The sequence below is a fragment of the Poecilia formosa genome, unplaced genomic scaffold, assembly GCF_000485575.1.
Source record: "Poecilia formosa unplaced genomic scaffold, Poecilia_formosa-5.1.2 Scaffold329, whole genome shotgun sequence".
Classification (NCBI taxonomy): Eukaryota; Metazoa; Chordata; class Actinopteri; order Cyprinodontiformes; family Poeciliidae; genus Poecilia; species Poecilia formosa.
The window spans coordinates 526,759-552,761 of NW_006800268.1; the positions used below are offsets into that span (position 1 = coordinate 526,759).

The 26,003-nt window shown below is 38.6% G+C and overlaps 2 protein-coding genes across 4 annotated transcripts in view; one reads left to right on the forward strand and one right to left on the reverse strand.

The window, feature by feature from the left end:
• Nucleotides 1–16,438, forward strand: part of LOC103152813 (golgin subfamily A member 7) — a 22,475-nt gene extending 6,037 nt beyond the window's left edge. Inside the window, exons 3-6 of one of the 2 annotated variants that reach the window (XM_007573440.2) lie at nucleotides 4,849–5,001; nucleotides 5,636–5,737; nucleotides 8,265–8,319; nucleotides 15,072–16,438. In XM_007573440.2, the coding sequence (XP_007573502.1) occupies nucleotides 4,849–5,001; nucleotides 5,636–5,737; nucleotides 8,265–8,306 (297 nt within the window). In that variant the 3' untranslated portion in view covers nucleotides 8,307–8,319; nucleotides 15,072–16,438. The remainder of the gene's footprint in view (nucleotides 1–4,848; nucleotides 5,002–5,635; nucleotides 5,738–8,264; nucleotides 8,320–15,071) is intronic. The other variant, XM_016661454.1, reaches the window with a different exon arrangement.
• Nucleotides 16,439–22,399: 5,961 nt separating this feature from the next.
• The window catches only part of loxl2b (lysyl oxidase-like 2b), a 44,436-nt gene continuing 40,832 nt past the window's right edge, over nucleotides 22,400–26,003 (reverse strand). For both annotated transcript variants that reach the window (XM_016661452.1, XM_007573444.2), the window contains exons 13-14: nucleotides 25,825–25,936; nucleotides 22,400–25,051 (exon numbers count right to left, since the gene is read on the reverse strand). In XM_016661452.1, the coding sequence (XP_016516938.1) occupies nucleotides 24,981–25,051; nucleotides 25,825–25,936 (183 nt within the window). In that variant the 3' untranslated portion in view covers nucleotides 22,400–24,980. The remainder of the gene's footprint in view (nucleotides 25,052–25,824; nucleotides 25,937–26,003) is intronic.

Here is a 26,003-nt window from a genome sequence, read left to right on the forward strand (position 1 = left end):
CATCTTAATTAAAATCATCATCTTCATACCTGGGTCTCTGCGTTCTCTCCACCTCACCACCGCAACCACATCGTTCATGACACAGAAATTACAAAGAACAAATCTGGTTCTTAATCAAATCCTAATGAGTCAAATTGAAAGTGTCATGGAGTCATCAGCCTCATGACATTAACACTGACATGAAAAATAATATTGAAGAAATAAATATATCAAATTTAATTAAAAACATAAATAAGTGCTAAGTTATTTACTGTTAAGATATTTATTCTCAGTATTAGATGTGATCTCAACAAACCCATGGAACGTCAACAATATTATTTTACCGTTTATCTGGAAATAGTGTCTGTTTATGCTTGCCATACAGTCCTCTGTATTAATTATTGCTCGGCAAGTCTTGCCATATCAGTTTATTCCTCCGTATTTACCTTAGTTTCTTAGTTTATTCTTCCATTTTGTTCTTCATTCATTTCCATTTACTTTCCTTTGATTAGTATTATCCTCTCTTGGTTTATTGTATCACTTTAGTTTATTTCCTGTTGCTAGATTTATTTTATAATTTATTGTCGCTCACCATCATTAATCTTCACTCATCACCTGCTGCGCCGCCTAATCGTCATGTGTTTCACATCATGTGTTGATTTTTCACTGTTCAGCGTCGGATTCTCTGTTTTTATGCCATAATTCACATCTAGTTCGTCGCTCTGTTTTATGTCCCGTGATTTTAGTAATTACATGTTTATAAGTGCGATTTTCTGTTGTCCTTCCATGGAAGCGTGCAGCTTTCAAACGGAAATAAAACACTTTTTAATATAAGTTGCTGCTTAACATGATCACAGAACTGCCAAAACATTTGTACAAAAATATCAGAAAAAGTGAGTCACAGCAATGTCATCAGTCGGTGTAACGCTGAACTGATGCGGTGAAGCTACTAGTAGCAGGAGAGGAGCTGCGCCAAGAAGCTACAAATACTTAACAGAAGGAGAGCTGCCATCGATACCGTTGCAGCCAAACATGTTTTAATGTTACACAATGTAGTTTTACCAACTTACTCAAAGTCTAAACTCGTATTGTTGTGCATTTAAGGTGTAAAGTTTACCTTCGACCAAAGGAATCCCAGCGCCCCCCTTTTGTAAAAATTTCCGCCAGTGCCCCTTGCCGTCCTCTGAACGCCCCCCAGGGGGCGGTACCGCCCACGTTAAGAACCGCTACACTAACTGAACCAAACGACAACATTTGCGCAGCACATGAACATGTTAAGGTTGTCAAAGTCAAGCTAGCATAACTGACCTACTTTCTACTTTTAAACTTAAACTGTGCAAAACAGAGTTTACAAGGATGTGCAACTCAAAGTTCTCAACAGAAGAAGAGGATCACTGATTGGTAGAGAGTCCAGAATCACTGTGACGAGGAGAGAGTCGAGGAACACCTGCTTCGTTGTACATTACCAACGTCATCCGAGCCGCCCGGGATGAGCGGCGCTTCGTAGCCAGATTGGCTTTCTCCTCTCCCCACTAATATGCTCCCATGGTGCAGCAGAACATTTCCTCATGGCTCAGTCCACAGCTGGACCCCAACATGTGCAACATGTGTTTGTCATTTCTACTATGAGGAGTTTGAATTCAGGATTCATAAGGAGCTGGTCAGCAATGTGTAAAAGATTGTTCTCAGCTCACCCAGCACTTAAGAGCAGAATTTGTTAAATATTTGAATTTGAGTCATTGATTAAACAGTTTTGTTAGTTTTTTTTTATTTGCTTTTCTTTTCTTTTCTTTTTTTTTTCTTTTTCTTTTTTTTTTTTTTTACTGAGAATCCAAATTGTAATGTTTCTAAGTTTTTCCCCCCAGAAAACCAGCTAAGCCTGGTGGTAGGGGGCGCTGGGGCGGTCCACCGGTGGCACACCATTTAAAAAATGTTAAAAGTTGACATAAAAGTTGAAATATGAGGTTATTATGTAGAAGACACTATTGACAATACGTAACCACTCACAGAGTCTCAGATACAATAAAATACAATTAAAATTTCAGATTTTTTAAATTTTTGCACTAAAGTTAAAATCCAAATTACCGAAAGTAATCAACCAGTGGATCTTAAAACCAGCTATGTAATACTGGTCACATTTTAAATGTAAAATAAATTCAAAGAAATGCTACCTAAAATTTGTTTACTACAAATGAACAATCATTTGTAGTAAACAAAACATTATTAATACAACAAATTCAGGCATTTACTGTATTTTCTTGTGTCTTCCTAAATCCAAACATGTTGTTTAGCAGGTTCTGCTTGGAGTAGTATTCTGGACTGACTTGTGATTGGTTTTTGTTTATCCACCTGAATGCAGTGTTTACAAGGTACACTCTGATTGGATGAAAAAGACTCGCCTGTGTTTGGTTGGTGGCATTTACATAGAATTCATGTAAACAGTCTTTTCAATGCACAAATATGCAGAATTTGTAAATTTTTACAATAATTCTACTCAGCTTGGATCAGATTACTATATTTCTAATAGCTGCAGATTATTTGACCTTGTGGGGTACGACATAATTGGTGAGCGCCCCCTACTGCCTACTTCAATGCACCAACTGTAACATGTCTTTGCTGTCACTGGTTTTGATACATACATATTTAAATAAACTAATTAAAAATGAATAAGCCAATGACGCTTAACCTGGAAGGGGACAGTTAAAGCCTGGAGGCCCGCCAGGCCTATAACACAGAGGAGGAAACTCCAGGTTTGTGTTTGCTGAGGCAGTAGCTGGAACTCGGATGTGTAGATGGAGGAGCAGGTTGCTGAAGTCTGAGGCAGAACTGTGGCTTTGACGCTCATTACCACATGAAAGAGCTGCTTCCCATCATTTCAGAAGCTTTATTGGCACTTCCCCATGAGTCTGGTGGTCTTCAGTGTTTTTCCGGTCTTTATTTCATATCCACATCAACGCTGGGCAGATGAGGCTGTGGAAGACTTCATTCTCACTGCCATAAAGTTCCTCCCCCACACATTTGTTCAAGATTAGCTGTACCTCTATTTCTTTCCTTCATTCTTTTTTTAAGCGCAACTCGGGGCCAAACTTTTTATGACCTGCATTTTTATTTAATTGGTTAATTTGGAATTTTTGTTACTTGAGCCAACATTTTTTCCCTTTTTGCAGGGTTTGCATATTTTGTGGTTTTCAGAAGTCACATGGTTTGCAATGTTTTTTCTTCAGGCATATTTGTTGTCTTAGTTTGTGTGATTTTCTTTTCTTTTCTGTTTGTTTTTTTTATGTTGCCAAAGTACCAGGAGAGCATTTTGAGTCCATGTGGCTGCTCACTTTCTACACTGGTTGGTGGAGTTTCATTAATTGTCTGGTTTTGCTGGCCTGAAGCTCACAGTGGGAAGGTGCTCAGCCTTCAAACTGGAAATTAGTGGGAAAACAAACTTTAGATGGGAAGTGCCAGATATGATGCATTGCTCAGGCACAAGAAGCAGAACACTAGACGGGTTTCTGCTGCTTCTGGCTCTGCTTAGGGGATACTCACTGACTTGTCTCTTTTTTTCCCCCTCTCTTTTCCCGTCTTGGTACTTCATGTGGGTCCAAGGGTACAACAGAACACAAAAATCAGAGTTCAGTAAACGCTACACATTTTTTTTTATGTTTTGCTTCAGTACAAGTGGCACTTCACAGAACTGACTCAAGATTTGGTGAGATTTTTTTAATGACTAGAAGATACAAATGGATGGGTTGTACAATAAAAAAGTCTTAAATTAAATTATTTAAAAAATATACAATAAGCTGGCCTTAAATACATTAATCATGGCTCTTAGACTCTAATCCTTTATATTCAATTTTCAAAAAATAAAATCTTCAAAAACCAGAAGTTCATTTAATGTATACAGTTGATTAATCGCCCACGCCTTGTTTGTTTTAGCTTCTTCTAACTGGAGAACTTTATTCAACGTGCTTTTCTCCAACATGATGTTGCTGATATTGTTCAACAAAACAGGCCAGAAACGGGCTGGATTTATACTTATACCACATCTAACCGAGTTGCTTTTGCTTACTCATTTGGTGAAATCTGAGTCATATTACATTTCATTTAGAAGTATCAAAGTGAAGGACAGGCAAATAAAAATTCACTTTATTGTCATTTAGCACCACTTCAAAGACATGCACAGAACAAAATCCAAAAATCACAAAAAAATATAAGTACCGTTAAAAAAAAGAGACATGTATAATAAACAAAATAAGTTGTACATATAAAATAACAAATGCTCTATGATTGCAAAAGGGAAATGTCTGGTAAATGTTTGTAACAGACTTCTAGAATATAAAAACTTTTTAGTTTTTTTTTTTATTATTTGTAACGACTTAAAAATCCTCTTATTTTCATGCAAACAATAAAGCTTTGAAGCCTGTGGTCAGGTCACAACAAACCCAAACAGTTCAAGGGTGTGAATACTTTAGAGCTCTGAGTCCAACAGTTTCACTTGGAAACCCAGATGGTGTCTTTTGGTTCGGGGACGACTGAGCAAACGTGTCTCTGAAGAGCGAACGTTTCGAAAGTTGCTTTGCTTTGTGTACTTAGGATGTTTGTGTCCAAGTTGGACCGCTTCCCGCCGGTTGCTGAGTAGAAACATTTCCCGAGGCTCGTAGCCGAGGCGACCCAATCGGCTCAGGAGGTGTTTCTAAATGCGGGAAGGAAGCCTAGAATTCTCTTGATGCATGACCGGTCTGAGAACATCCAGCCCCTTGTTTATAGAGACGAAAAGAACTGCTAAGATAAATCCTACACACACCTTTTAAATAATAGCCCTACTGATGTCCTAATTTGACCTGCTTGGTCTTGTTTTATTGCTTTCGCATGTTTCAGATTGACAAGCAGCAGTTTGAGGAGACGATACGGACACTGAACAACCTCTACGCGGAGGCAGAGAAGCTGGGAAGTCAGTCGTTCATTGAAGGCTGCCTGGCCTGCCTCACCGCTTACACCGTCTTTCTCTGTATGGAGACTCACTACGAGAAGGTGGGATATGGAGGCTGTGCAAAGTCATGCAGTGTTCACATTTGTTTGAAGTGAGTCCATCGTACCCAAATAAGGTTCTTCAGCTTAAAGAATATAATATTCTTTAAGGCTGGAACTAGTAATTATTTGAATAATCGTTTTATCTATCGATTGTTCTAGAAGATAATTAGATTTTTTTTTGAATGGCACATTCACATTCATTGAAAGATTCAAATAAACAATTCCTTTTTTTGGATGAGAAAATTTTACATTTTATTGTCTAAAATGCAGTAACAGCATTCCTTTAGTGAATCTGAACTGGGTGAAGATAAAACTTGAGTTTTGGCTAAAACCTTTTCCCAGGTGTTTTTATGATAAATTAAATCTCTCTCTCTCTGTCTCTCTTATATATATATATATCAGTACAATTTTGGCTAAATTACTGCTCTGCATCTGATCAGCAAATGGTCTTTTTTGAATTTGTAAGCTCCAGTAGCGATCAATTGATTACTAAGTTAGTTGACACGCACTTCAATAATCGATTAATGAAGATCAAACCGGTTAATCGTTTCAACCCTAATATCTTTTCTTTCTATTTGGGGATTTGTGTTCTCAAAAGTCACAATTTTGTTTTAAAACTTAGCATTTTTTTTAGGTTTTAAAGAAGATTGCCAAATATATCCAGGAACAAAACGACAAGATCTACGCACCACGAGGCCTCCTGCTGACAGATCCCATCGAAAGAGGGCTCCGAGTCGTATCCTCCCACTCTCTGTGAAACCATAAATCCAATTTAAAATAACCTTTTTTCTTTTTTTTCTACAAACACAGTGATGATTGTAAGCTACAGTCCTCATCATAAAAACAGCCATCTCGTATAAGCCTCTGGATTTCCAGGAAATGGCGCACAGCACGTCTGAATACTCGTGGTTTTTTACTGTCCTTCTGATGATGGTTAAAAATGGAATCTAGCAGTCAAAGCGGCTTACAGGAAATCTGCTGCTATGAATGTAAACTCTTCAAAAAGTTACATAAAAGTCCTATGTAATCTATAACATCTCCATAAAACCAATGGGTGCCCCAACATCCTGACTGTTGGTGTGTGTGTGTGTGTGTGTGTGTGTGTGTGTGTGTGTGTGTGTCATGCAATGGCATGGCTCACCATGCTCTTTAATTCCAGCTGGGTGGGAAGAGGAGATGAGGGTTAACAGAATATGAGTGAAATTGTTTGCAGCTGAACTTTGTTCCTGTCTTGCCGGTGGAGTGACAGCGATCTGGATTATTTCTCCAACTCCGTCAAACTGCTGCGCTGATTTTAGCAACGGGTGGGGGAGGGGGAAGGAGTTGACAGCAGTGTTTCACCTGAACTACTACGGGTTTAACATTTTAACAAAATGAATATGACAGTTTAATATTTTCAGTAGGCCTGCAACAAGCGATTATTGTAGTAATTGATTATTCGATCATTTATTTTGACGATTAATCGGGTGAAAATTCTCATTCTGCAGGTTTTTCATTTAACCACTTTAGCCTTTTAAAAACAATATTAGAAATACATTAACAGATGCAAATAGATAAATCAATTCCCCTTTAAAAATAAGAAAATATTTTGTTGCCAACAATGCAATAACATAACATCACTTTACTAGGCCATTTGAGGAGTTCTGGGTGGAACATAATTACAAGCATTTAAGATTTTTCAAGTTAAATGCAAAATGTATATATTTTTTGTATAGTTTGTACAGATCTTTCAGAAAATGGCCTGTTTTAGTCTGTATATTCCAGTTAACGATGACTCGATTACTAAATTAGTTTCAATATTGTCAACTAAAATAATAATTAATTTGATTAATTGTTTCAGTCCTAATTTTCAGATCATGTTTTTAGGGTTTTTTTTGCTCATTTGTACCTAAACGGTACCTTTGCATTACTTACAAAAAATTTTTCACATAAAATGATGCTCAGTCATTCTATGCTGATATGATGGCAGCTTTTCACAAGGTTGATGCTGCAGAGCAGGAGTCTCAGACCGTTTCTCTCCCTGCGAGCTCTTCATCATCATATAGTGGGATATGCATTTCAAACATACATAACAACAGAAACATACTCAAACTGTGCTGGTTAAAAACAACACAGTCATACAAATCCTCATAAATTCATGAATGTGTAAAAAGGTTTTATAGCATCAAGATTTCATAAAGCTCACAAATTCAGAGAGCAGATTGCAGATTATCTTGTTTGCCATTTTAACAAATTTGATTAGATGTTTTTTATTCTGAACTCATAAGTTTTCAAACCAAGAAACAATAGAAAAAGTTCAAACCGATTCCATAAGAAAGGCTTTTATGGAATTCACATATTTAACTTCCTGAAAGAATACACTCTGCTTTCCTGCAAACCCGACCAGTGAGCTTAACATTTTCTGTATTTTCTTTGTTTTGGACCAATCACTGCAACTCAGCTGAATTTTGACCAATCTTTGAGCCACATTCTAATTTAACTTCCTGTTTTATGACGTCGCTTGAAAGCTGAACCTGCCAGATGAAAGCATGTGCGTCGCCTTTTAAAAAAAAATAAAAAATTATGTTCTTGGCAAAACCAGTTTTAAATTGTTCTAAAGGATTTGCTTCTACTTGGCATACAGTTGGTGTTAAAACGAATGACCTACATGGAATTATTCTTTGCACTTTAATGACTTCTCAGGACGTGATTTTATTTGCATTAAAAGCGATTTTTCAATAAGGTTCTTGAAAATGTTGTTTACACTTTAAATATTAACTGTTAACCTTCACCAAAAAAGGTGAAGATTAACAGCAATTCAAATTCTTTTTGTGAGATTGACAAAAGTAAAAGCTCAATTTTATTTCAATAACTTTTACCACAACTTTTTGAAAAAAATTAGTCATTTTAGACTGCAACAATCACAACCCCCCTGCCGCCCCCCAATATGTTGGAGAGACTGACTGTTATGGTTCCCCGGTTATGAATGTGAATTATGAATGTTATGAATTTAACTAACATTTAATGTTAGTTAAATGTTAAGTGTTTCTCAAAATTTCAGTTTGAGATTGTGATATTTTAATGAAGTCCATTCAACCCAATTTTTGGGGGGAAGCTTAAAAAAAATCAGTGTTAAGTGAAATGTTACCCAGCCTTGTTGTGTGGCTCAGGCCAGCACACAGAACAAGTGCGCTGTAGCTGCAGCGGGGGGGAGCTTTTGGTTTGGGTTGAAACTCGGTGTGTGATCTCGCCGCAGCTGCTCTTCCCTTAACAGCCTCGACCAGATCGAGATCACCATCTACGAAGACAGAAGCTTCAGCAGATAAAAGCGATCCCATGGTGAGTCCAACCGCAGCCAGAGCCAGCGGCCCGTTCCAGTAGTTCAGATGGTGATGTATCGCGCTCGGCAAGCTAAACATTTCGACAGCACGCACATTTTTTCCCAAAGTTGTAACTGAAGTTTGGAGCGCCTTGGCCCTGGAAGTAAAGAGGAGTAATAAAACGAGCTGCTCTCCCTTTTCGCCCCTCTGTCCATTGCTCTTAAAAAGAACGCCTCCTACCCACTCAGAGACGGATCCCACATCAAAGTTAGGAGCTGTGAGTAATATTACCGAGCTACTTCCCCACCAGGAAGCCTGTTTTTATAGAGCATTTTTTAGGGATTATTCTTCCTCCTCAATGTTCACATTGTAGCGCCCAGTGTTTAGTCATACTGTAAATTAAGCAAGAACCTGATGTTTAAAACACACCAGCTATCCAAAACCTAAGCAACACATCCAAAAACAAAGTGATGGAGAATCTCTTAATCCTTGGAGCCCTGTGGATATCGTTAAGTCCTTCAGTAAGTGGGATTAATTAAGCGATTATCACACTTAAAAAGTCATTAGCTTGTAGACTGTGCAAGCCAAATTTGGAAGGAACTAAGAAGAGCTCCGGCGTTGCTTTTCAGTCACCTGAGGGCGAGAAACGAAGCTTTGATTCAAACTGACTGAGGCTCCAAGCGTGTACGGTTAGTCACAACACGTAGGCAGTTTTATGTCAAAGCAGCAAACTTCAGTGTGTTTTAATGGGATTTTATGTGAATGACAGAAAGTAGTGCATAATTGGAAAGTGGAAGGAGAGTGATGAATGGGTTTCAACTTTTTCTACAATTTAAAAAAACAAAAAAAAAAAAGCCTAAAGCCTCTGAGTCAGGTTTGGTTGCGCCACTTCTTGCTTTGCCCCAGCTCGTTTTGGTTGCTTCACACATTTGCGTAGTAAAAAAATGTTGCCAATTCTTTTTGCAACATAGCTTTAACTCAAGTTTTTCCACATATTGGCTTTGGGGTTTAGGTCAGGACTTTGACTGGACCATTTTATCACATAAATTTGCTTTAAACACTTAATTGGTTTTCTCCTAGGATTTGTAACTCCATCTATCTGCGCTCTAACCAGCTTCCGTCTGCTTAACAAAACCATCACCATGATGAAAATAATCTGGATTATGGTGCGCGTTCATATTGGATCCTGTTTTATCCGTTAGTCGTAGGAGGATAACGATACACAAAACTCACAAGACGAGATGAAATTCTAATATTAAGATCTGACTAAAAAAAACCATGAAGATCAAACGTTTGCTCCTAAAAGGCCTTTGTCCTGCATTTTTCTTTATTTTTTCCACAAACTCAGCACACTCTTTCTATGATTTCTTTTAATCTCTTCAAACCTTGGGGCAGAGCTTCAACTATGCATGGGCCTGCAGCAGAACACTTGCTGTATGTTGCTGTATGTTGCTATTTTTTGTTATTTCATGAAATAAAAAGATATCCTGTGGCTTTCCTCCTACATTTCTGTAACGGCAGCAGTGACACCAAAGCAGGGAGGACAGAGATGCACAACATCTGTTGTTGGAAACGTGTCACTATTTAGAGTTTGTATCAGCTAAAGACGACAACATGAAGGCTCGCTGTTCCCTCTGTGCAGGAGACAAAGTGCTGCTTCCACGCCATTGAAAATGTGGGAGACAGAATAACCTGTGATTTTCAATACTTCTCTCATGCAGCAATTTAATGCAATGAGGACAGAGTGAGAAAGCCCCCTAGTGGAGGATGTATCCAATAGCGATCAGTCCCAGAACAGTTACTGGCTGATTGTTGATGTACTAACAGTAATTTCTTTAATGCCACAAGAATTAAATGCAACATTGAAAAACATCTTTTTTAAGTTTATGTCAGTTAATATGAATTGATATGTATAGACATTTTTACTGCCAGCTGTAAATCTGCTTTTTTTTTTTTCCACTGCCATCTCTTAAACTGCATAGAATCTTTTAGCTCTGCACTTGGAATATAATAATAGTCTTCCAGCCTATCAAACTGTACAGCTTCATAAACACTGCATATAATTTGAAGAAATATTTGGAGTGGTATCATGACACAGTCTGACTGTCATGTTGGTCAAAACCAGTAAGGGGAGAGTGGAAGGAGTTGTTTGGACAGGATGTAGTAGAGGAACAGCTGCCTTTCTGCAGCTGCTGATCGTAACCAATGAAGTAACTTGGTTTTAAAATCAAGTAATCGGTAAAGTAACTAAGTTACTTTTTCAAGGTAAGTGTGCCGTCTCTGTCCACTGATGGGGTGAGCTGTGATTGTGACGTAGTTCACCGTAGCCCTAGACTTCCAGCTGTCGGTTGTTATAGCGATGCCTCTTGCCTCCATCCTTACCCGTTGTTTGTGTTTTTGTCCGTCACTCATCGTCATTAATCGTTCCTACTGGAAACCCAAAATGCAGCAAAACAAATAATTTAAGAATAATCGGAGCCTTTTCGGTCAGCTGGTGGCTCTTCATTCCACAGTCAATCTCAACGAGAAACACTGTGATGTTTAATATGTCAAAATCTCCTTACACTCTAGTGAGTCCAAATGAAACCCAGAGTAAGTAATGACTTCAAAAGTTCCTTAACTCTGTAGACTGTTGCTTCAATCTCCATCTGGGTTTAATGTTGCTATGCTTCCCACTGTTGCCAGTTGCTGCATATTCAACACATACAAAAGATTGTATTGGAAGCCTTTTGCTACCATCTAATGGTCAAAGTTATCCTATGAAGGCATACTTGGTACTGATTTCAGGAATCTTTGGGTCTTATAAGTTTTCCAGCATCTCAGCCGTCTCCACCTCGTTTTATTTCTGATGCTCCACCCTCTTGAGGCAGCACAGCATCATATCAGCCACAGATGGCAGTCCAAATACCTACAGATCTTCCACATTGCTCATCTCATCAATTTTTCTGAAAGTCCGGCTCATTTAGGACCTCCCAGGTCCAGATCATCCTGACAGCTTCCGTTGCGTTAGAGGCAGGACGGGGTAAGGTGGCGGCTCTACAGCAGAGACGCCACCATCAGTCGGGAGCGAGACTTTCTCAGTAAACGCGTTACCGGAGGTATGTTGTGTCTGGCAACGTCTTTGTGACCACAGAGCCCTGTGCATCGCTCTGCTGTTGGCCTACTACCAAAACGATTTCTCTGTTCATCTGAAATTCCGAGCCGAGGGCCTCAGCTCACATGCAAGTCCTTTGGAGGAATGTAAAGCCAGGACTTTTATAAGTAGCTGTTGATAGAAGTGTGCATGGGATATTTACCACGGTCAAAAGCAGGGTGAACCATAGCCAGCGAACCGACTGCGGGGACCTGCAGTACATCCATCTCAGAGTTTCTGTTTCCTGCCAGGGTCTCTCCTCTGTCTCCTCCGAGCACGGCCTGATACATCCCTGCTGAAAATGAAGAAAAGCCACTCTGGTCCAGAGCTCTGATCTCTGGAATGTTCAGCTTTAATCAACGGGCTCCTTATTGAACTTGAGCTCCTCCAGAACACATAAAACCTTCGTCTCCCACCCGTTGAAGGTCTAGCAGGCTTAAAGCAGGAATTCTGTTTTCTGACCGTCTGCCAGGTGAAAAGTTGAACGGCGGTGATGGATCGGCCCCCAGTGGGAGGGGAAATGGGCTTGGCCCTCGACCGTCCTGGGCTGTCGGAGGCCGACGGCGCCAAGTCCGTGTCCCGGCGTCTGTTTCCGAACACATTCTGCCGTCGCAGGCATTCTCGCCTGGCTCGGTGCGCAAACCTGTAAAAATCGAGTCTGTGCAGACTGTTGGATGGGGCGAGGGCAGAAGTGATGTTCGTCATTAGCACCATGTTCTTTTTTCATTCCCTGAAAATGGAGCTTTCCCTTAGCTGTCAAGTTCATTTTTCACAGGCCAAAACGGGGGTAATTTTCAGCCTTTTTTTTTTTTAAATTGCTGTTATTATGCAGGGCTGTAAATCATGTTAATAAGCAGTCACCGCCTCTCTTTCAAAAGTCCTGATGCATGTACTTCAATGCTTCCAATTGTGTGATCAGATTAAGGCTGATCCACACATTGCTGTTGGATGAAGCCTGAGGAGCTGCCTCCAACTCTGGACCTCCTGTCAGCAGACATGACAACCTCTTCCTCTTGTTTCTTTACATCCGTGAGATAGAACATTGTTAAAATGTCATCTGCTCCTCAAAATATCTGAAAACAAATGGACTCTTTAAACAAAACGTAGTCTGAGAGTCGTGCAAGTAGACACGGATTGAAACAGATTCATCCCCCTGAAATGTAAACTCAAGACAAAGTAAATGAGCCTAAATCAAAGTGAATGTGCTTCTTTAAGAAGTCTTAAATTGATGCATCTAAAATTAAGGCTTTGAAAGGTCTTTATTTTTATTATCTTATTTTCTTTCTTTAAAAGTAAGTTGGTCTTAAATATGTTAGTCTTAGTATTAAATTTTCTCATGGCAGGATTATTTCTTCTCATATATTCTATGTAGTTATTTTTTCAGTCAAGCTAATGTCTTAATTGTGCTCTGACTCGAGGCTTTAGGACCCTGGGGGCAGGCCACTAAAATACCCTGGACAGCCAGCTAGCTCTTTTATGTCCATCCTGGCTAAGTGTGAATATATTGCCGACTCAGTCTTTTGTACATTTCTGTCGCATTACAGGTTTTAAACTTTATTCATAGTCTTAAAAACTATACATGAAATTGAAGTTTGATCGAATTTGAGTTGGTGAAAGTGGCAGAAACCACGTGGATCGCTCGGAGAGTAATTTTGAAAATTGTTACAATAAAATTAAAATTGTCAAAAGAAGTGAAAGTTGAATTGAAATATTGGAGGTAAACACTGCTCAGTGTCTCCCAGTTTAAAAGGATTGGTGCCTATTCAGTAACAGCAGGATTAAAATGACACACTGCTGTTGGCTTGATGATTGAACAGCTTTAAGTTATATTTATATTACCTGATGCAATTTTCTTTAGATGTCTTACCAAGGGATTTGAGTATTTTATTATTCATAATAATAGTTTAACACAGCACGCAAATTCAATATGTTTTTCCTGATTTACTTTTTTTTTTTCCCCTCACAGAAGTGTGAAGTAATTCTCAACTTTTCACCCCAAATAAAAATCAGATTCGAGCCACTTCCACCGAATCGGAAACGCATCCGATTGTTTTCAAAGCGACTGCAGGCAGAACAGTCGCGTCTCATTTTATCCAACTTTTATGTCATTAACCTGAGACATGGTCATAATTCTGACCAGATGTAAATGATGCCTGAAAAAAAAAAAAAAAAACCTAAATATGAAAGAAGTCTGTCAGTGAGGCACGTCCCGTCCTGGTCCCACCACTCTTAGCTCTGATTGCGCATCCAGGCATGTTTCTGTACATGCTTTGCCGTTGTTTTTTTAGCTCTGCTTCTGATTTTGTCACAATAACATCGGCTCCCATTGCTGAGTTAACTTTTAAATAAATCTATAAACGGCTCTGTTATCCATTATCCCTTCAGTAAACAGAGCGCCGCTGTGTGACGTCTGCGGGTCGCTCAGGGGTTCTGCATAGTTCATACTGAGGTCTGGCTGTGGTCGCATCATTTGTTTGACCTAAACCCAATTCTACACAATTTACAAAAGCTAGACTAAATTCATTTCCAAAAATTAAAGAACGGTTTGTAAGAAATCAAAGTCTAACTGCTTTACCCATGGTGCTCTTTCACAAACTTCATCAAATGACGTCTTCCTAACTACTTCATCACATGATCAATTATTTATTTATTTATTTATTTTTTTTTTTTAACTGTTCCCTAGAAACGGAGAGTAACGCTCAACGTACCCTTTGGCTCAACTTACCCCGGTTTCCCCTAAGCAGTTTAATGAGTGGAACCGAACCGTCTCAAGGTTTATATGGTGGAACAAGGAACTGAGGGTACACTATAAAACATTACCAATTACCAAGAGATAAAGAAGTTATGCCTCTCCTATGTTTGGGAAATGACTAAAGAGCAGCACGACTGACTGTGTTGTTTGTGAAGAGGGCTATGATGCAAAGTGGAAAGAACTAGAATTAAGTCAAATTGACATTCTCCTTCAAGCTCTGCTGGGTGATAAACACCTAGAGATGACATGTTCAGAAAAGCATCTGGTTCAGAGGGTTCACTGAGCCCCTCTTAGAGAAGGGGACTTGGTAGTTAAGATGTTAAAAATCCAGGAATTTTTTTTCTTTCTGCAATTTCATTCATTTTTTTCTGGTGAAAATTGGACCTTTATTCTTATGCTATTATGACTAAATTGATGTAATTAAGCAGAAATTCTTATAAGTGAGCCCTAATGCTCCTTCATAAAGGAACATTTTATTTATTTTCTTTTTTTAGAAAAAAGAAAATGGGGGAAAAAAATCTTTAAAAAATTGCATCTGGTATGAAAAAAAATATTTTATTTTTAAAGGGGCAGTATTATGTAAAATTGAATTTATTTATTTTTTTGTTTTTTTTTAGCTTTACATCATGTTGTATTGTTGTTCCCTCGTCAAAAACGTACCTGGAGCGATGCCTTGATTCTGTCATGCACGTTTGAGAATCCTTTCGTCTCCCATGGCAACCATTCAGCTGTGCAAAATGCCTGGCTGCTCTCATGTCTGAAAAATGTGGTCGTACTTGTTTTAGTTTTAATGAAACGTTCAGCTGATTGCTGTCGGTGCTTTTCTTTTTCTTTTCAGTCAGCATCACATCATCTTAATGATTTCTGCTTTTGTTTGTTTGTGCAGCAGCGGAGCGGCAGAACCAACCTCCCCGAAGACCTCCATGACCTACGACCTTAACGCTGCGTCTTTACAATCTATCCCCCTACCTGGTGTAAGAGCATGTGTCTTTCAGAGAATCCCTTTGAAGAAATGTTGTAGCAACATTTGACTTTTAATGTGGCCTGTTTTGTATTTTAGTGCATTTAAAGCGACTACAAATATGATGAAATAAGAGTTGAACTCAGAATTTAACTAGTGTTTTTATGCTGGAATAATGCAGCTGTTTGAATGTTAGTGTTTTTGGAGAAATACCCTAATTGTCTTTGTTTTTTTTCCCCTTTTGGAATGGTACAGCCATCAAACAGGGTCACATATTTTGCAATGTTTTCCAGAGTTCACCTGTAACGATTGGGATCATTGGTTGTTGGGGGTTTTACCTCAGACTTTGTTTTCTAAAAGGTGTTTGCTAGTTTTGCACCTATTTTTTTATTTTTTCTTTATTTTTTTTTTTGCACCTTATCTGCCTGTTTCATAAACGTTAGTGTTTATTTAAAACTTATTTGTCTGGCGGAAAATTTTCATCCCTGTAAATATTTGATTTGCACGTAGTGATTTAACAGTGTACCATACTGTAGGTGCTGTGAGTGTGCGCTACGCATAATATTTGACTGCTGTTCATTTTTATTAGTAATATGTACATATACTCCAATATTGCCTTCGACAGAAGTATTGAAAGTGCTCTTGTTGGTGGACAGAGTCCAGAATTAGAACAGTTTTCCATTAACACATGGTTGGGGTTAGCACATGTTACAAAAGCACAAGCTTCACTGAACAAGGTTGATGTTCTGGTTCTCCCAGGTCCAAATTGAAAATGTGTATTGTTTTTAGAGATGCACCAGTCATGCTTTAAATAACTTAAGAACTCAAACCATCCAATCAATGATTCAGAAATCTAATAAAGGTGAAAGACTGACGTGTCAGTGCACCATCAGAGTCACTACCTCTACCATGGAACCTGCAGCACATTTTGTTTTTGAGTTCCAGAAATCGGTTCGGACCAGAAAAAGCCTGATCAGTGCATCTCTACTAAAACCCAACGTTCTATCCCTTTTCTCTGAACCTGAATTAGCATTAATTAATCCTCCCGTCTCGCAGTGTGACCTGGAAGCTGCTGATGTTGGGCTTCACTCGTCTTAAAGCCTCTTCATGTACAGGTATCCAGGTTTGATTGTGAACCAGGTGGAAAGTCTTGATGTCTTCTGTAAATAAAAGTTTGATCTGTTTTAATTCTTTAGATTATGTTGAACCTTTTTTTTATTTTGCCAAATGAAATTCAAGTGTATTCATAATCTACTCTAGATGATATGCTAATAAATCTTGTTAATATGTGACGCTGTGCTTTGCTTCGTTTGTTGAGTCCTTTAAAAAAAAAAGGGTAGGTTTTAGTTTATAAATTTCCCCCCAGATAATTAACTCAAATTAAACTGAAGCTCATGAACATTCGGTGTGTTTAGATCAAGGCTCGACGTTTTCCATCATGTTTGCCAGACGCCACAGTCAACTCGACACCTAACACCCGATTTCTGAGGATGCAGAAGTCGTTCTTGATTTTTGGTAATTATAGAACAAGTTCTCTCTGGCATCGTTGTTGTTCTACAGTCTGTCAACATTGGTCGTTAATTAAATTCTACATTTTAATTACGATTTTACTGTGTTTGTTTTCAGGTTAAACTTTGGGAAAGCATCGTAGCCTCTCCTGTTTTTAGCTTTTCAACTTTAACATCTTCCAGCTCCATTTTGTCGCTTTTTGTAACTGCAGGGTGAGTCGAGAGCAACTCTTTTGGAGTGTGTGACTGATGGGAGCGGAGCTGCGTGTGTGCAATTAGCTGCACTTGTGACAGTCTTCTGAACTTCTGTACCTTAGTTTATTTTGCTCCTCAACAGGTTAAACTTCCTACTGCTGTATTTAGGTTATAAGTAGATTAACAAAACTTTATATTGTTCATTCTCGTTTAGGTTTCTCTGCGCTGCAGGTTTAATAAAAGCACCACAGAACCCTGAGCCTGTAAGAAAATAACTTGAATGAATCTAAACTGCACAGCAGTCTTGTGGCGACTGTTTAGTTTGGTGGCCGTTCAAGGAATTCCTGAGACTAGCTAGAAAAGACGTTGGCTATTTTTGTTTTGTGTCACTTGTCATTTCTTTACCCCTTAGTAAAACAGCCAGAGACGCAGCTTTACATATGCATCCTGTATGTCTGTGCATATTTGGCTCATCAAAGCGTCCAGAATATTTTCCCAGTCGTCAAATCAAAACTGGATGAGTTTCTACGCTATGCAGCAAACTTTCAGTCCAAGCCTCCATTCTCGGTTGGAGATAGGGTCATCTAAGACGTGTGTGAGACTCAGGACTCTATGGTTTCTTCCAACTGTTCTTTGGACTTTGCTCCTGTGTGCAGCCGTTCCCAGAGGTTATAACTGGAATCTGGTGAAGCCACTCTGCCAGCTCGAGTTTTAACAGTCCTGAGCACTTTATGTTTAACCAGCCCTGTGTTTCCTCTGTTGTTACTGGTCTGAACATTTAGCTTTTCTTGTCATATAAACTTTTGAAATTGGCCTCATTTAGCCTGCAGGACTCAGACCTTCACTCATTTGAACACCAACTCACAGATCAGAAGGCAGTTTAGAATTATGACATACTGACAATGTTCCCAAGGGAAGCTGGACCTGGCTTTTACCAGATGACCTGGCCACAGCTGCTTTTAAAAGAGAGTCAATTGGGGTCTGCAATCCTGTTTGCATTTATGAGGGTTTTTTTATGTTTAGTTTTTTTGTGTGTGTTGTTTCAGAAACTGACGGTCTGACAGATCCTTTTCTAACTAGCTTAACAAGTTTGTTGAATGAATTTGTTGAATGTTTCATTAAATAAACTTTCTAAGCGAGTTAGAAGAAGATCCGTCAGACCGTCAGTTTCTGAAACAACACAAAAAAAATAACTCATTGTGCTTGGATTCTTTAGTGAACAAGTCCTTAAAATGTATTTTCTCCTTTTATATTTCTTCTATTTTAACCTTTTTGTCACACTTGAGTTTTATCAAAGGTAACCTGAGTAAGCACAAAAAAGTTTTCACATGATTTCAATTATTAAAAGAATTAATTTATTCAACCATCCTTGCCATTTGTGGTAAAATAAACCTAAAATCTACAACAACAGGTAATAAGGCTTTTCCATCGCAGTGGAGAGATTTTGGTCCAAATGATTTCATCTAGCCAAACTGTTGGCTTTTAAGTCGTTTTGGACTAGGCCACTGTAAAACCTTTGTTTTATATGTACTGTAGGTGATGTGCTTTCGATTGTTGTCTGGCTGAAGACAGTTTCCTTCAGCATTTTCTTGTGGAGAGCAGAATTCACAGTTGTATCAATTTCAGGTCACAGACCATGACTCTGCCACCACCATGTCTGACCATCAGTAGCTGCATTTCCATTATGTACGCAAAACGTTGCTCCATTAGCTTTAATGTTGAAAAGGAAACCTCACAATAGCGGCATTTCAATTAAATAAGAAACAGAATTAAAATCACATGTGAATAAGTTTGTTCCTTTATCCAACATGTTCATCCTACTGGGGGCAGCTGGTACCCATCTGCAGTGGTCAGCAGGCGAGAGGCGGGGTCACCCTGGACAGGTCTTCAGTCTACCTTATAATTATATAGTTACATCCTGTATCTCTGTAGTGTTGTCTCTTTTGTTTTACTGTCTTTCTTTTCCACCACCAATAGCTTTTAAAGTTCCAACTCCTGATGATTACTCATCAGGAGTTGCTGGTGGATGAACAGTGTTGTCTTTGTGTCTTCTTGTGTGCAGCAGTTGGCAGGATCTGGATAAAGCTCCAGGCCTCATCGACCCCACCTGAGCAACATGCCAGGATCATCTCTGGTGGATAAAGTCGGTTAAGAACTCTCCGGCTATTAAACCGGCTCTTAAAATCCAACTGGCTGCGCTCGTTACAATTACTACATTCCACTTGATCTTGGCTCCGGCGCAGCCTGTTTCACAAGAGTCTAATTCGTCCAGTTTGTGTGTGTTCCACCTCATTACAGCCGTTGATTGTATGTTGATATTAACGGTAAAGACGTCCTGAAAGCAGCACGCCGTTTTCTGAGCCTGAAAATCGTTGACCTCTTTGACAGTCCCCCCGCTTACAGTTCACTGGTTGCCAAACTGCATTAGAACACGCTTGACCTTTACCCTCCGATTGATTTCTGATCACTACTGACGATTGGCATCATTGTAAGAAACCCTGAAAAATGTAACAATGCGATCGATCGTCCTGATTGCTGTTATTAGCTTTGGTGTTTTACCTCCTCTAGAACGTCTGTTGCAACTATTTACATTTGATGATTAGTGAAACTGTTTCCATTTGTTAGATAAAAAGGATAGAGAGAATTTTTGTTTTACTCATGAATTCCTTTTTAAATAGTTTTACATTTCCTGGACATTTTCTTAAACTGCATGACTTTATTTGAAGCATTTTGGTTTTCCTCCTTCCTGCTTCGGTCGCCTGCGTTTCTTCCAGGAGCAAAGTTGTTCTTTTGGGTTTAACTCCCTTCACTTTGTGGTGAAGTGAAGTTAGTGAGAATCCAGGTCATTAAAGTGATTTTAAGTTCAGTTCAATTTAATACAGTTTATAAATGTAATGCCATTTCACACCAAATGCCATCGCAAGGCACTTTACAAAAAAAAAAAAAAGAAACAAAGAAATGGTTTAAATTTAATCACATATTTTCCAGTTAATCCTCAATCTGTGCAGTGAGTTCCATTTATTATTAAATTAGTTTAAAAAGTTCATGTCTAAAGAAATCTAGCAGATTGGCCTCCTTCTTCTGGACCAGCAGGGGGCGCCCCGTGTAGACAATAACTTTCATTGTGTGTTGGGTTTACAGCAGTCCCTCATTCTGAGAATACATGTTGCGACAGCAGAGAACAAAACTCCCCTTCATGTCAATGTCAGCTTTATTTATAAAGCACTTTAAAACAACTATTAGCTGCACCAAAGTGCTGCGCAGCATTAATAAAACCACCAATAAGGACACGCCGGAATAAAACAATAAATTAAACAGACAGGACAGGTAGATTACAATGTCAGGCCTTAAATGCCAAAGAATAAAAATAAGTTTTAAGGAATGTTTTGAAGTGTTCCAGACTATGGCCAGGTCTGACATTGAAGGGTGAGTTGTATAAATTAAGAGCAGTGACAGAAAATCTCTGGTTTATCCTGCTTTTAAAGCTGCAGTGTTTAACTTTTATAAAATTATTTTTCTTAAATACTGCAGCTTTAAGATAGGTTTTACTGATGTATCGGTGAGATTGGGGTCAGTGTTCATACAGAAAGCCTTTTTTGTTTGTGGCTTGAGAAGTTACTAAAACATTCCACAGGTCATCGCCCTGTAGATAATCGGCAGTTCTCCCTGCAAACATGAACCAATAACTGCTTCAACAGACTGTCAACAACAGGCAGATAAACTCCAATAATGTGTTTTAGAAAAAGTCAAACTTCGAGAGTAAACATGTAATGACGGCTGTAAGCCACAAGAGGCCAGTGTTGGATTACATCACACTGTTTTTCCTCTCTTTTAGTAATCTTGTATTTGTATTGTATTTTTATAACGTGTATTTTTTTAATCACATGTGTATGTGTAAGTTTTATGGATGCCACTTGCATCTGGAATTTCCCAGAATATGAACAAAGTATTATTTCATTTGATCTGATCTGATCTGATCTGATCTGATCTCTGCTGAATCCCATGTTCACCTGTTTCATGGGATAAAGTTTGATTTTTCACATCCTACAGTAATGAAACACATTTAAACACTTCCTCAAGTGTCTCGACTTTGAATGCTGGTGAGAACTTCCAGCCTACTTTGGGGAGAATTTTCCATCTACTAGAAGAACAAAAGTAAAACCTTCTAGAGGAAAAAAAAACAAAAAACGTAAAAGTTCTTGGAAATGTGCTGAGCATAAATCCATCACTACACAAAATCCTGTATGCAGGTTTTGTGCAATTCTTTTCAAATATAACAATTAATTGAACAAAAATACATAGACAGGCTTGAAAACGTATTCATGCTCCCTTTACTTCTTCCTGTTTTGTTGTGCTTCAAACCTCAATGTGATTTATTAGGTTCATATCTGACGCACCAAAGTAAAACGATGAATAATTGTATCGTTGAGGGAAAATGTAAAAGGATTTTCTCGTTTTTATGTTCTGTCTCCCTGAAGCAATGCTTTGTAGAACCCCCTCTTTTACTGTAATTACAGCTTTAAAGGGGCAGTATTTTGTTTTGCACACACAAAGAGCCATTATATAGCACAATCAAGTAATTATGTTACTTTTGGTTGTTATAAAAATGCTGTATAGTGTTGTGTGTGATACACAATAGTTAAATACAACAATATTTAAGCAGATAACTGGAAGCAGTGCATGGCAATGTTTATTTTAATCAAAGGATATCTCCTTCTCTGAACAGGAACAGCTCACATCTCTTGTGCACAGCAAGAGCGCCCACCAGTGGTGAGTTGCTATATTTCTTTATCTTCAAATTTGTTATCAAACAGCCTCCACCACACACCAAAAGTCTCTCAGAATCTGAAATCTAGAGGTTCATTAATTTCTGTGTCTGGAACACCACATATACATCATACTTGTCTTAAAAGAAATTTGACTTCATAATTTAACGCATTGAAATTGGGCCTCTGTCTCTTTAAGAAACACTTGGTCTTTCTGAAACTCTGTCTTCAGGGAGTCATCATATGGCTCCCCTCTTAACCCTTAAACAACATTCTGATGAGTTCTGCAGATTTTCAGTTCCACCAGGTGTTTGCCAAACACTGCTGACGAGTCTGAAGGAACTGAATGAGGGAGCCGCAGGGGTAGGGCTGCTCTGTGAGGCGGGACGTTGGAAAAGAGGAGGAGCTTTGTCTTTGAAGGTGGATCTCGGTCTCCCCAGACGTTTTGCACAGCTAAATGGTTGCCACGGGAGATTAAAGGATTTTTCAAATATGCATGAAAGAATCAGAGCAACACTCCAGGTATGTTTTTGATGAGGGAATAACATAACATGATGTAAAGCTAAAACCAAAATCAGTTTTACATAATACTGCCTTTTTAAAGGCGCTACACTTTTCCTTTTATTATTAGGAAAAAATAATTTTCATTTTACTTCACCATTATATGCAACATAGCAACGGTCTACATGGAATTCCAATAAATTGCTTTGAAGTTTGTGGTTGTAATTTGACAAAATGAGTTGTTTTGCAATAAACACACAAAGAACATTCAGTGGCACACTGATTCAGTTGCTTAACTCTTTATTATAGGTCAACACACAAAAGCACATTGTTTCAATTCAAGTATACTGTTAGTATACACATAATGCAGCTGTTCACCATGTACTGAACCCTCAGAAAACAGAGGACCAGTTAGATAGCACCATGACAAAAAAAGTACAAATAAACTAAATTCACATACCTTAAAATACAAAGAACAACAAACAAGTAAGAAAATTAAGTAAAAAAAAAAAAAAAAGCCAAAAAACAAAAAAAAAAAAAAAAGCCAAAAAACGGTATCTGTGCCATCACCGGGTAGAAAGAAGTTCTTCCCCAAACCTGTGCTGCTGCTGGAGGAACATATGGATGGTTATGAGACCCACAAAGAATGTTCCACAGGTTTCATACTGGCCTGATAGTCATGCCAGTTTGTTGCAGGTTTATACTGAATCCAAGGTATGCACTATGTTAGTTCCACTCATTGCTTGATTAATACAAGTGCTCTCATATTTGCTCCTTTTGTGAGCCAACAAAGTCATTTAGGAATTTGATAGGAAGCCCATCTGGATTTGTCAATGTGAAGCCTACTCCAGGCATGTTCCAAGTCAGAAAAAACAGCTTTACTTCTCCCTGAATCTGGAATTCCAACTTCAAAAGTGCCAGAACAACCAAGACCTCAATATCCAATATAGTTGACAGATTTATAAAACAGTAGAAGCTTTAGAAATAAACTGTTCCATCAGAAGGGAAAATTAACTTCTGATTTCTTCCATCTGTTCCCAGATGGTTCCATGTTGTTGGTGCAGTTTCACACTGCAAAACTAACCAAACAATTTGAGCAACCTGTTCCCCTCCTCGCCTGTGGTGGCGCTGCACCAAAACCGCTGAAGTAAATATGAAAACCTACTTTGTCTTTGACAAAAGACCACCAGCCATTTCTCTAATTTGTCTAATTTGTTTGTTTTAGTTGAATTTACCCAAAATGCCCTGCGCTGTAGTCCACTTCCTGCATTTGGAGCGGTCTACGAACCGCTTGGCATTCACATATGCATTTAACCGCACCAGAGTTCACCTCAACCGAACTGAGAGGTAGGTTTGGTTCTCACCAGTTCAATTAAAGCGGACCAAACAGGGCTGGTGTGAAGGCACCCAAAAAGCTAATTTGAAATCATTTTGGTTTGATTGCTGCAGTAAAAACAAATGGGAACATAGAATAGAACTGCATTGTTACCAGCTTGTATTGCTTTGAATCATAACTACTGACAAATCCAAATGGTTTCTGACTTGGTACTCTGACTTGTGAGTCAAATCTAATTCAGAAACATGGAGAACGTCGTTTCTTGGTCTGCAAAGGTAAAACAAATGACACGTTTAACTTGTTTCCACTAAGTTTAGCTTTAGTCCGGTCACTGAAGCTAGCTGACATCCCTGAGCTCTAACATGCTCTGTGGTCAGGCCTTTTTCTGAACCTTCTATCAAAGTTTTTAAAGAATGATCTGTGACTGAAATCATGCTCGTCTTACATTCAGTCACAATCTGCTTCGAAGAGAATTTATAATAATTGATGAACTTATGATTTATCATTGTGTCTTTGAAGTACTTGCCCCTTAAGGATCAATGAACATGGATGTTTCAGAGAAGCACAAACAACAACAGTTTGTTTTTTTGACAAAACATTGATGGAAGGGAATTGGGGACCTCAGTTCTTACACCTCTTGCACATTTATACCAATGGAAAGGCAAGGTTTTCCAATGCAACAATACATGTATATCAGTATTTGGTTCTTAACTGAAGTGTTTACACGGGTTAACCAGGAGGTGGCAGTGTATGAATGACACACTAGCTTATATGCAAGTTTGGCATCAACAACCACTCACATTACAGCTGAATTATACAATGAAATTTCACTTTTTGAAAAAATAACAATACTTCTAACACACTTTTCTAACAAACCCACCCCCGACCCCTCACCCCCACTGGATTATTCAGCAACTCTTCGAAAAATGGGTATAGGGTAATTTACTAAGTCTGCCAAGGAGAAGATAAAGCAAATACTGCCAATATTTCAGAACCGGTCCTTATGTCCTGTTAGAATATGGCAGTTCAAGCATCACTTAGGAGTAGTGATAAATAGACTTCTTGTTTTCTGAAGACTGGATGTCAAACATTAAAAGTTGATCAAATTAGAAAAAAAAAATAAAAAGTAGTTCTCCACTGAAGTTAATCTTCCAGGTCTGTGGGGACAAAACTACAGAAACAACATCCACCAGGTTCTGTAGTTGAGTGCTTAAAGTGCTGCACTGCCATGGAGAGATGTTTAAATAAAGTTCTTATTTGATCACAGTAAGTGAAATAGTCTCTCTGTCACAGACCCAAACAAAGCTTCACCAGTCCCGTGATCATCACAGAGAGTGATGGACAGAAGAGGTCAACACATACTATGTGCTGGGAGGTGAGAAGAGGGTAGAGGAAGAAAGGTGAGGAGAAGAAGTGATGATTCATTCAGGGACAGGAAGTAGAATCCAGCCCAGATGGAATGGGTAGTGGTTGGTGGGACTCTTCCCACCGGAGGTGACCGCCTCTCGACTCCACTCTGTTGTTGTTTTTACCTGTGGGTCACCTGGTTGTTTAGGAGGCCTGGGTACATCATCTCTGTCTCAGAGCTCAGTGAGCCATCTAGAGGCAGAGCAGCAGAAATAGAATTTACCAAATACTGCATAACAAATTATAACAAAAAGTTACAAAGTAAATTGATTATAAGGTGTTAGTAGCAAATAGGTTTAGCAAAGTCTTCAGCTTGAAGTGAAGAATGTTGCTCTGAAATAGTTGATTCTAAGAAATATGAAATCTATAGCAAATTAAAATAAGCTAATTGTCTCATTAGCTTATTTTAGATGCATGTAACAGTAAAAATGAAAATTTGAGCAAAACTGATAAATGCTATTGCAGGTGAATTCTACAAATGACTAAAAGGTAATGAATCTGAATCATGACTAAATGAATGTAATAAGATCTGACTATAGGTACGGACTTTGTACTTTTTAAAAAATAACACACAAGTCCTGGTTAAATCAAAACTATGACACATAAGAGTGTGTAGAGTGACTGGAAGAGGGGGATACTTTATTTTTTAATACAGATTTTTTTTATAGTTGACACAAACAAAGAAAAAGGTGACCCAAATATGGAGGTCCATGTGCTGTAAAGTGCTGTACTTCCATGAAGAGATGCTTAAATAAAGTTCCTTCAAATACTTGGAGGATTATTTGATCACAGTAGGTGATGAAATTCCATGTGGGATTCCACAACGCTCCATATTTGGGTCACTCTCTTTGAATGTCTCATTAAATGCAGAAAAGACTAAAGTGATTGTTTTGGTGAAAAAACAACAAGCCCCCCAAAGACAGTAAAAGCTGCAGCCACTCTTCAAAATCATAGCAGGGTCTCACCATTATGGCAGCTGTACATCCACACACGATGACCGTCATATCGACATTTGCATTTGGTGATGTTATTGGTGTAGTCTGATTCTGGCACTTCGTAATTAGGGTTAATTACAATCTGTTAAAGGATGGGCAAGAATGAAACTAAAGTCGAGGTTGCAGAGAGAAGACATTGCAAAAACACA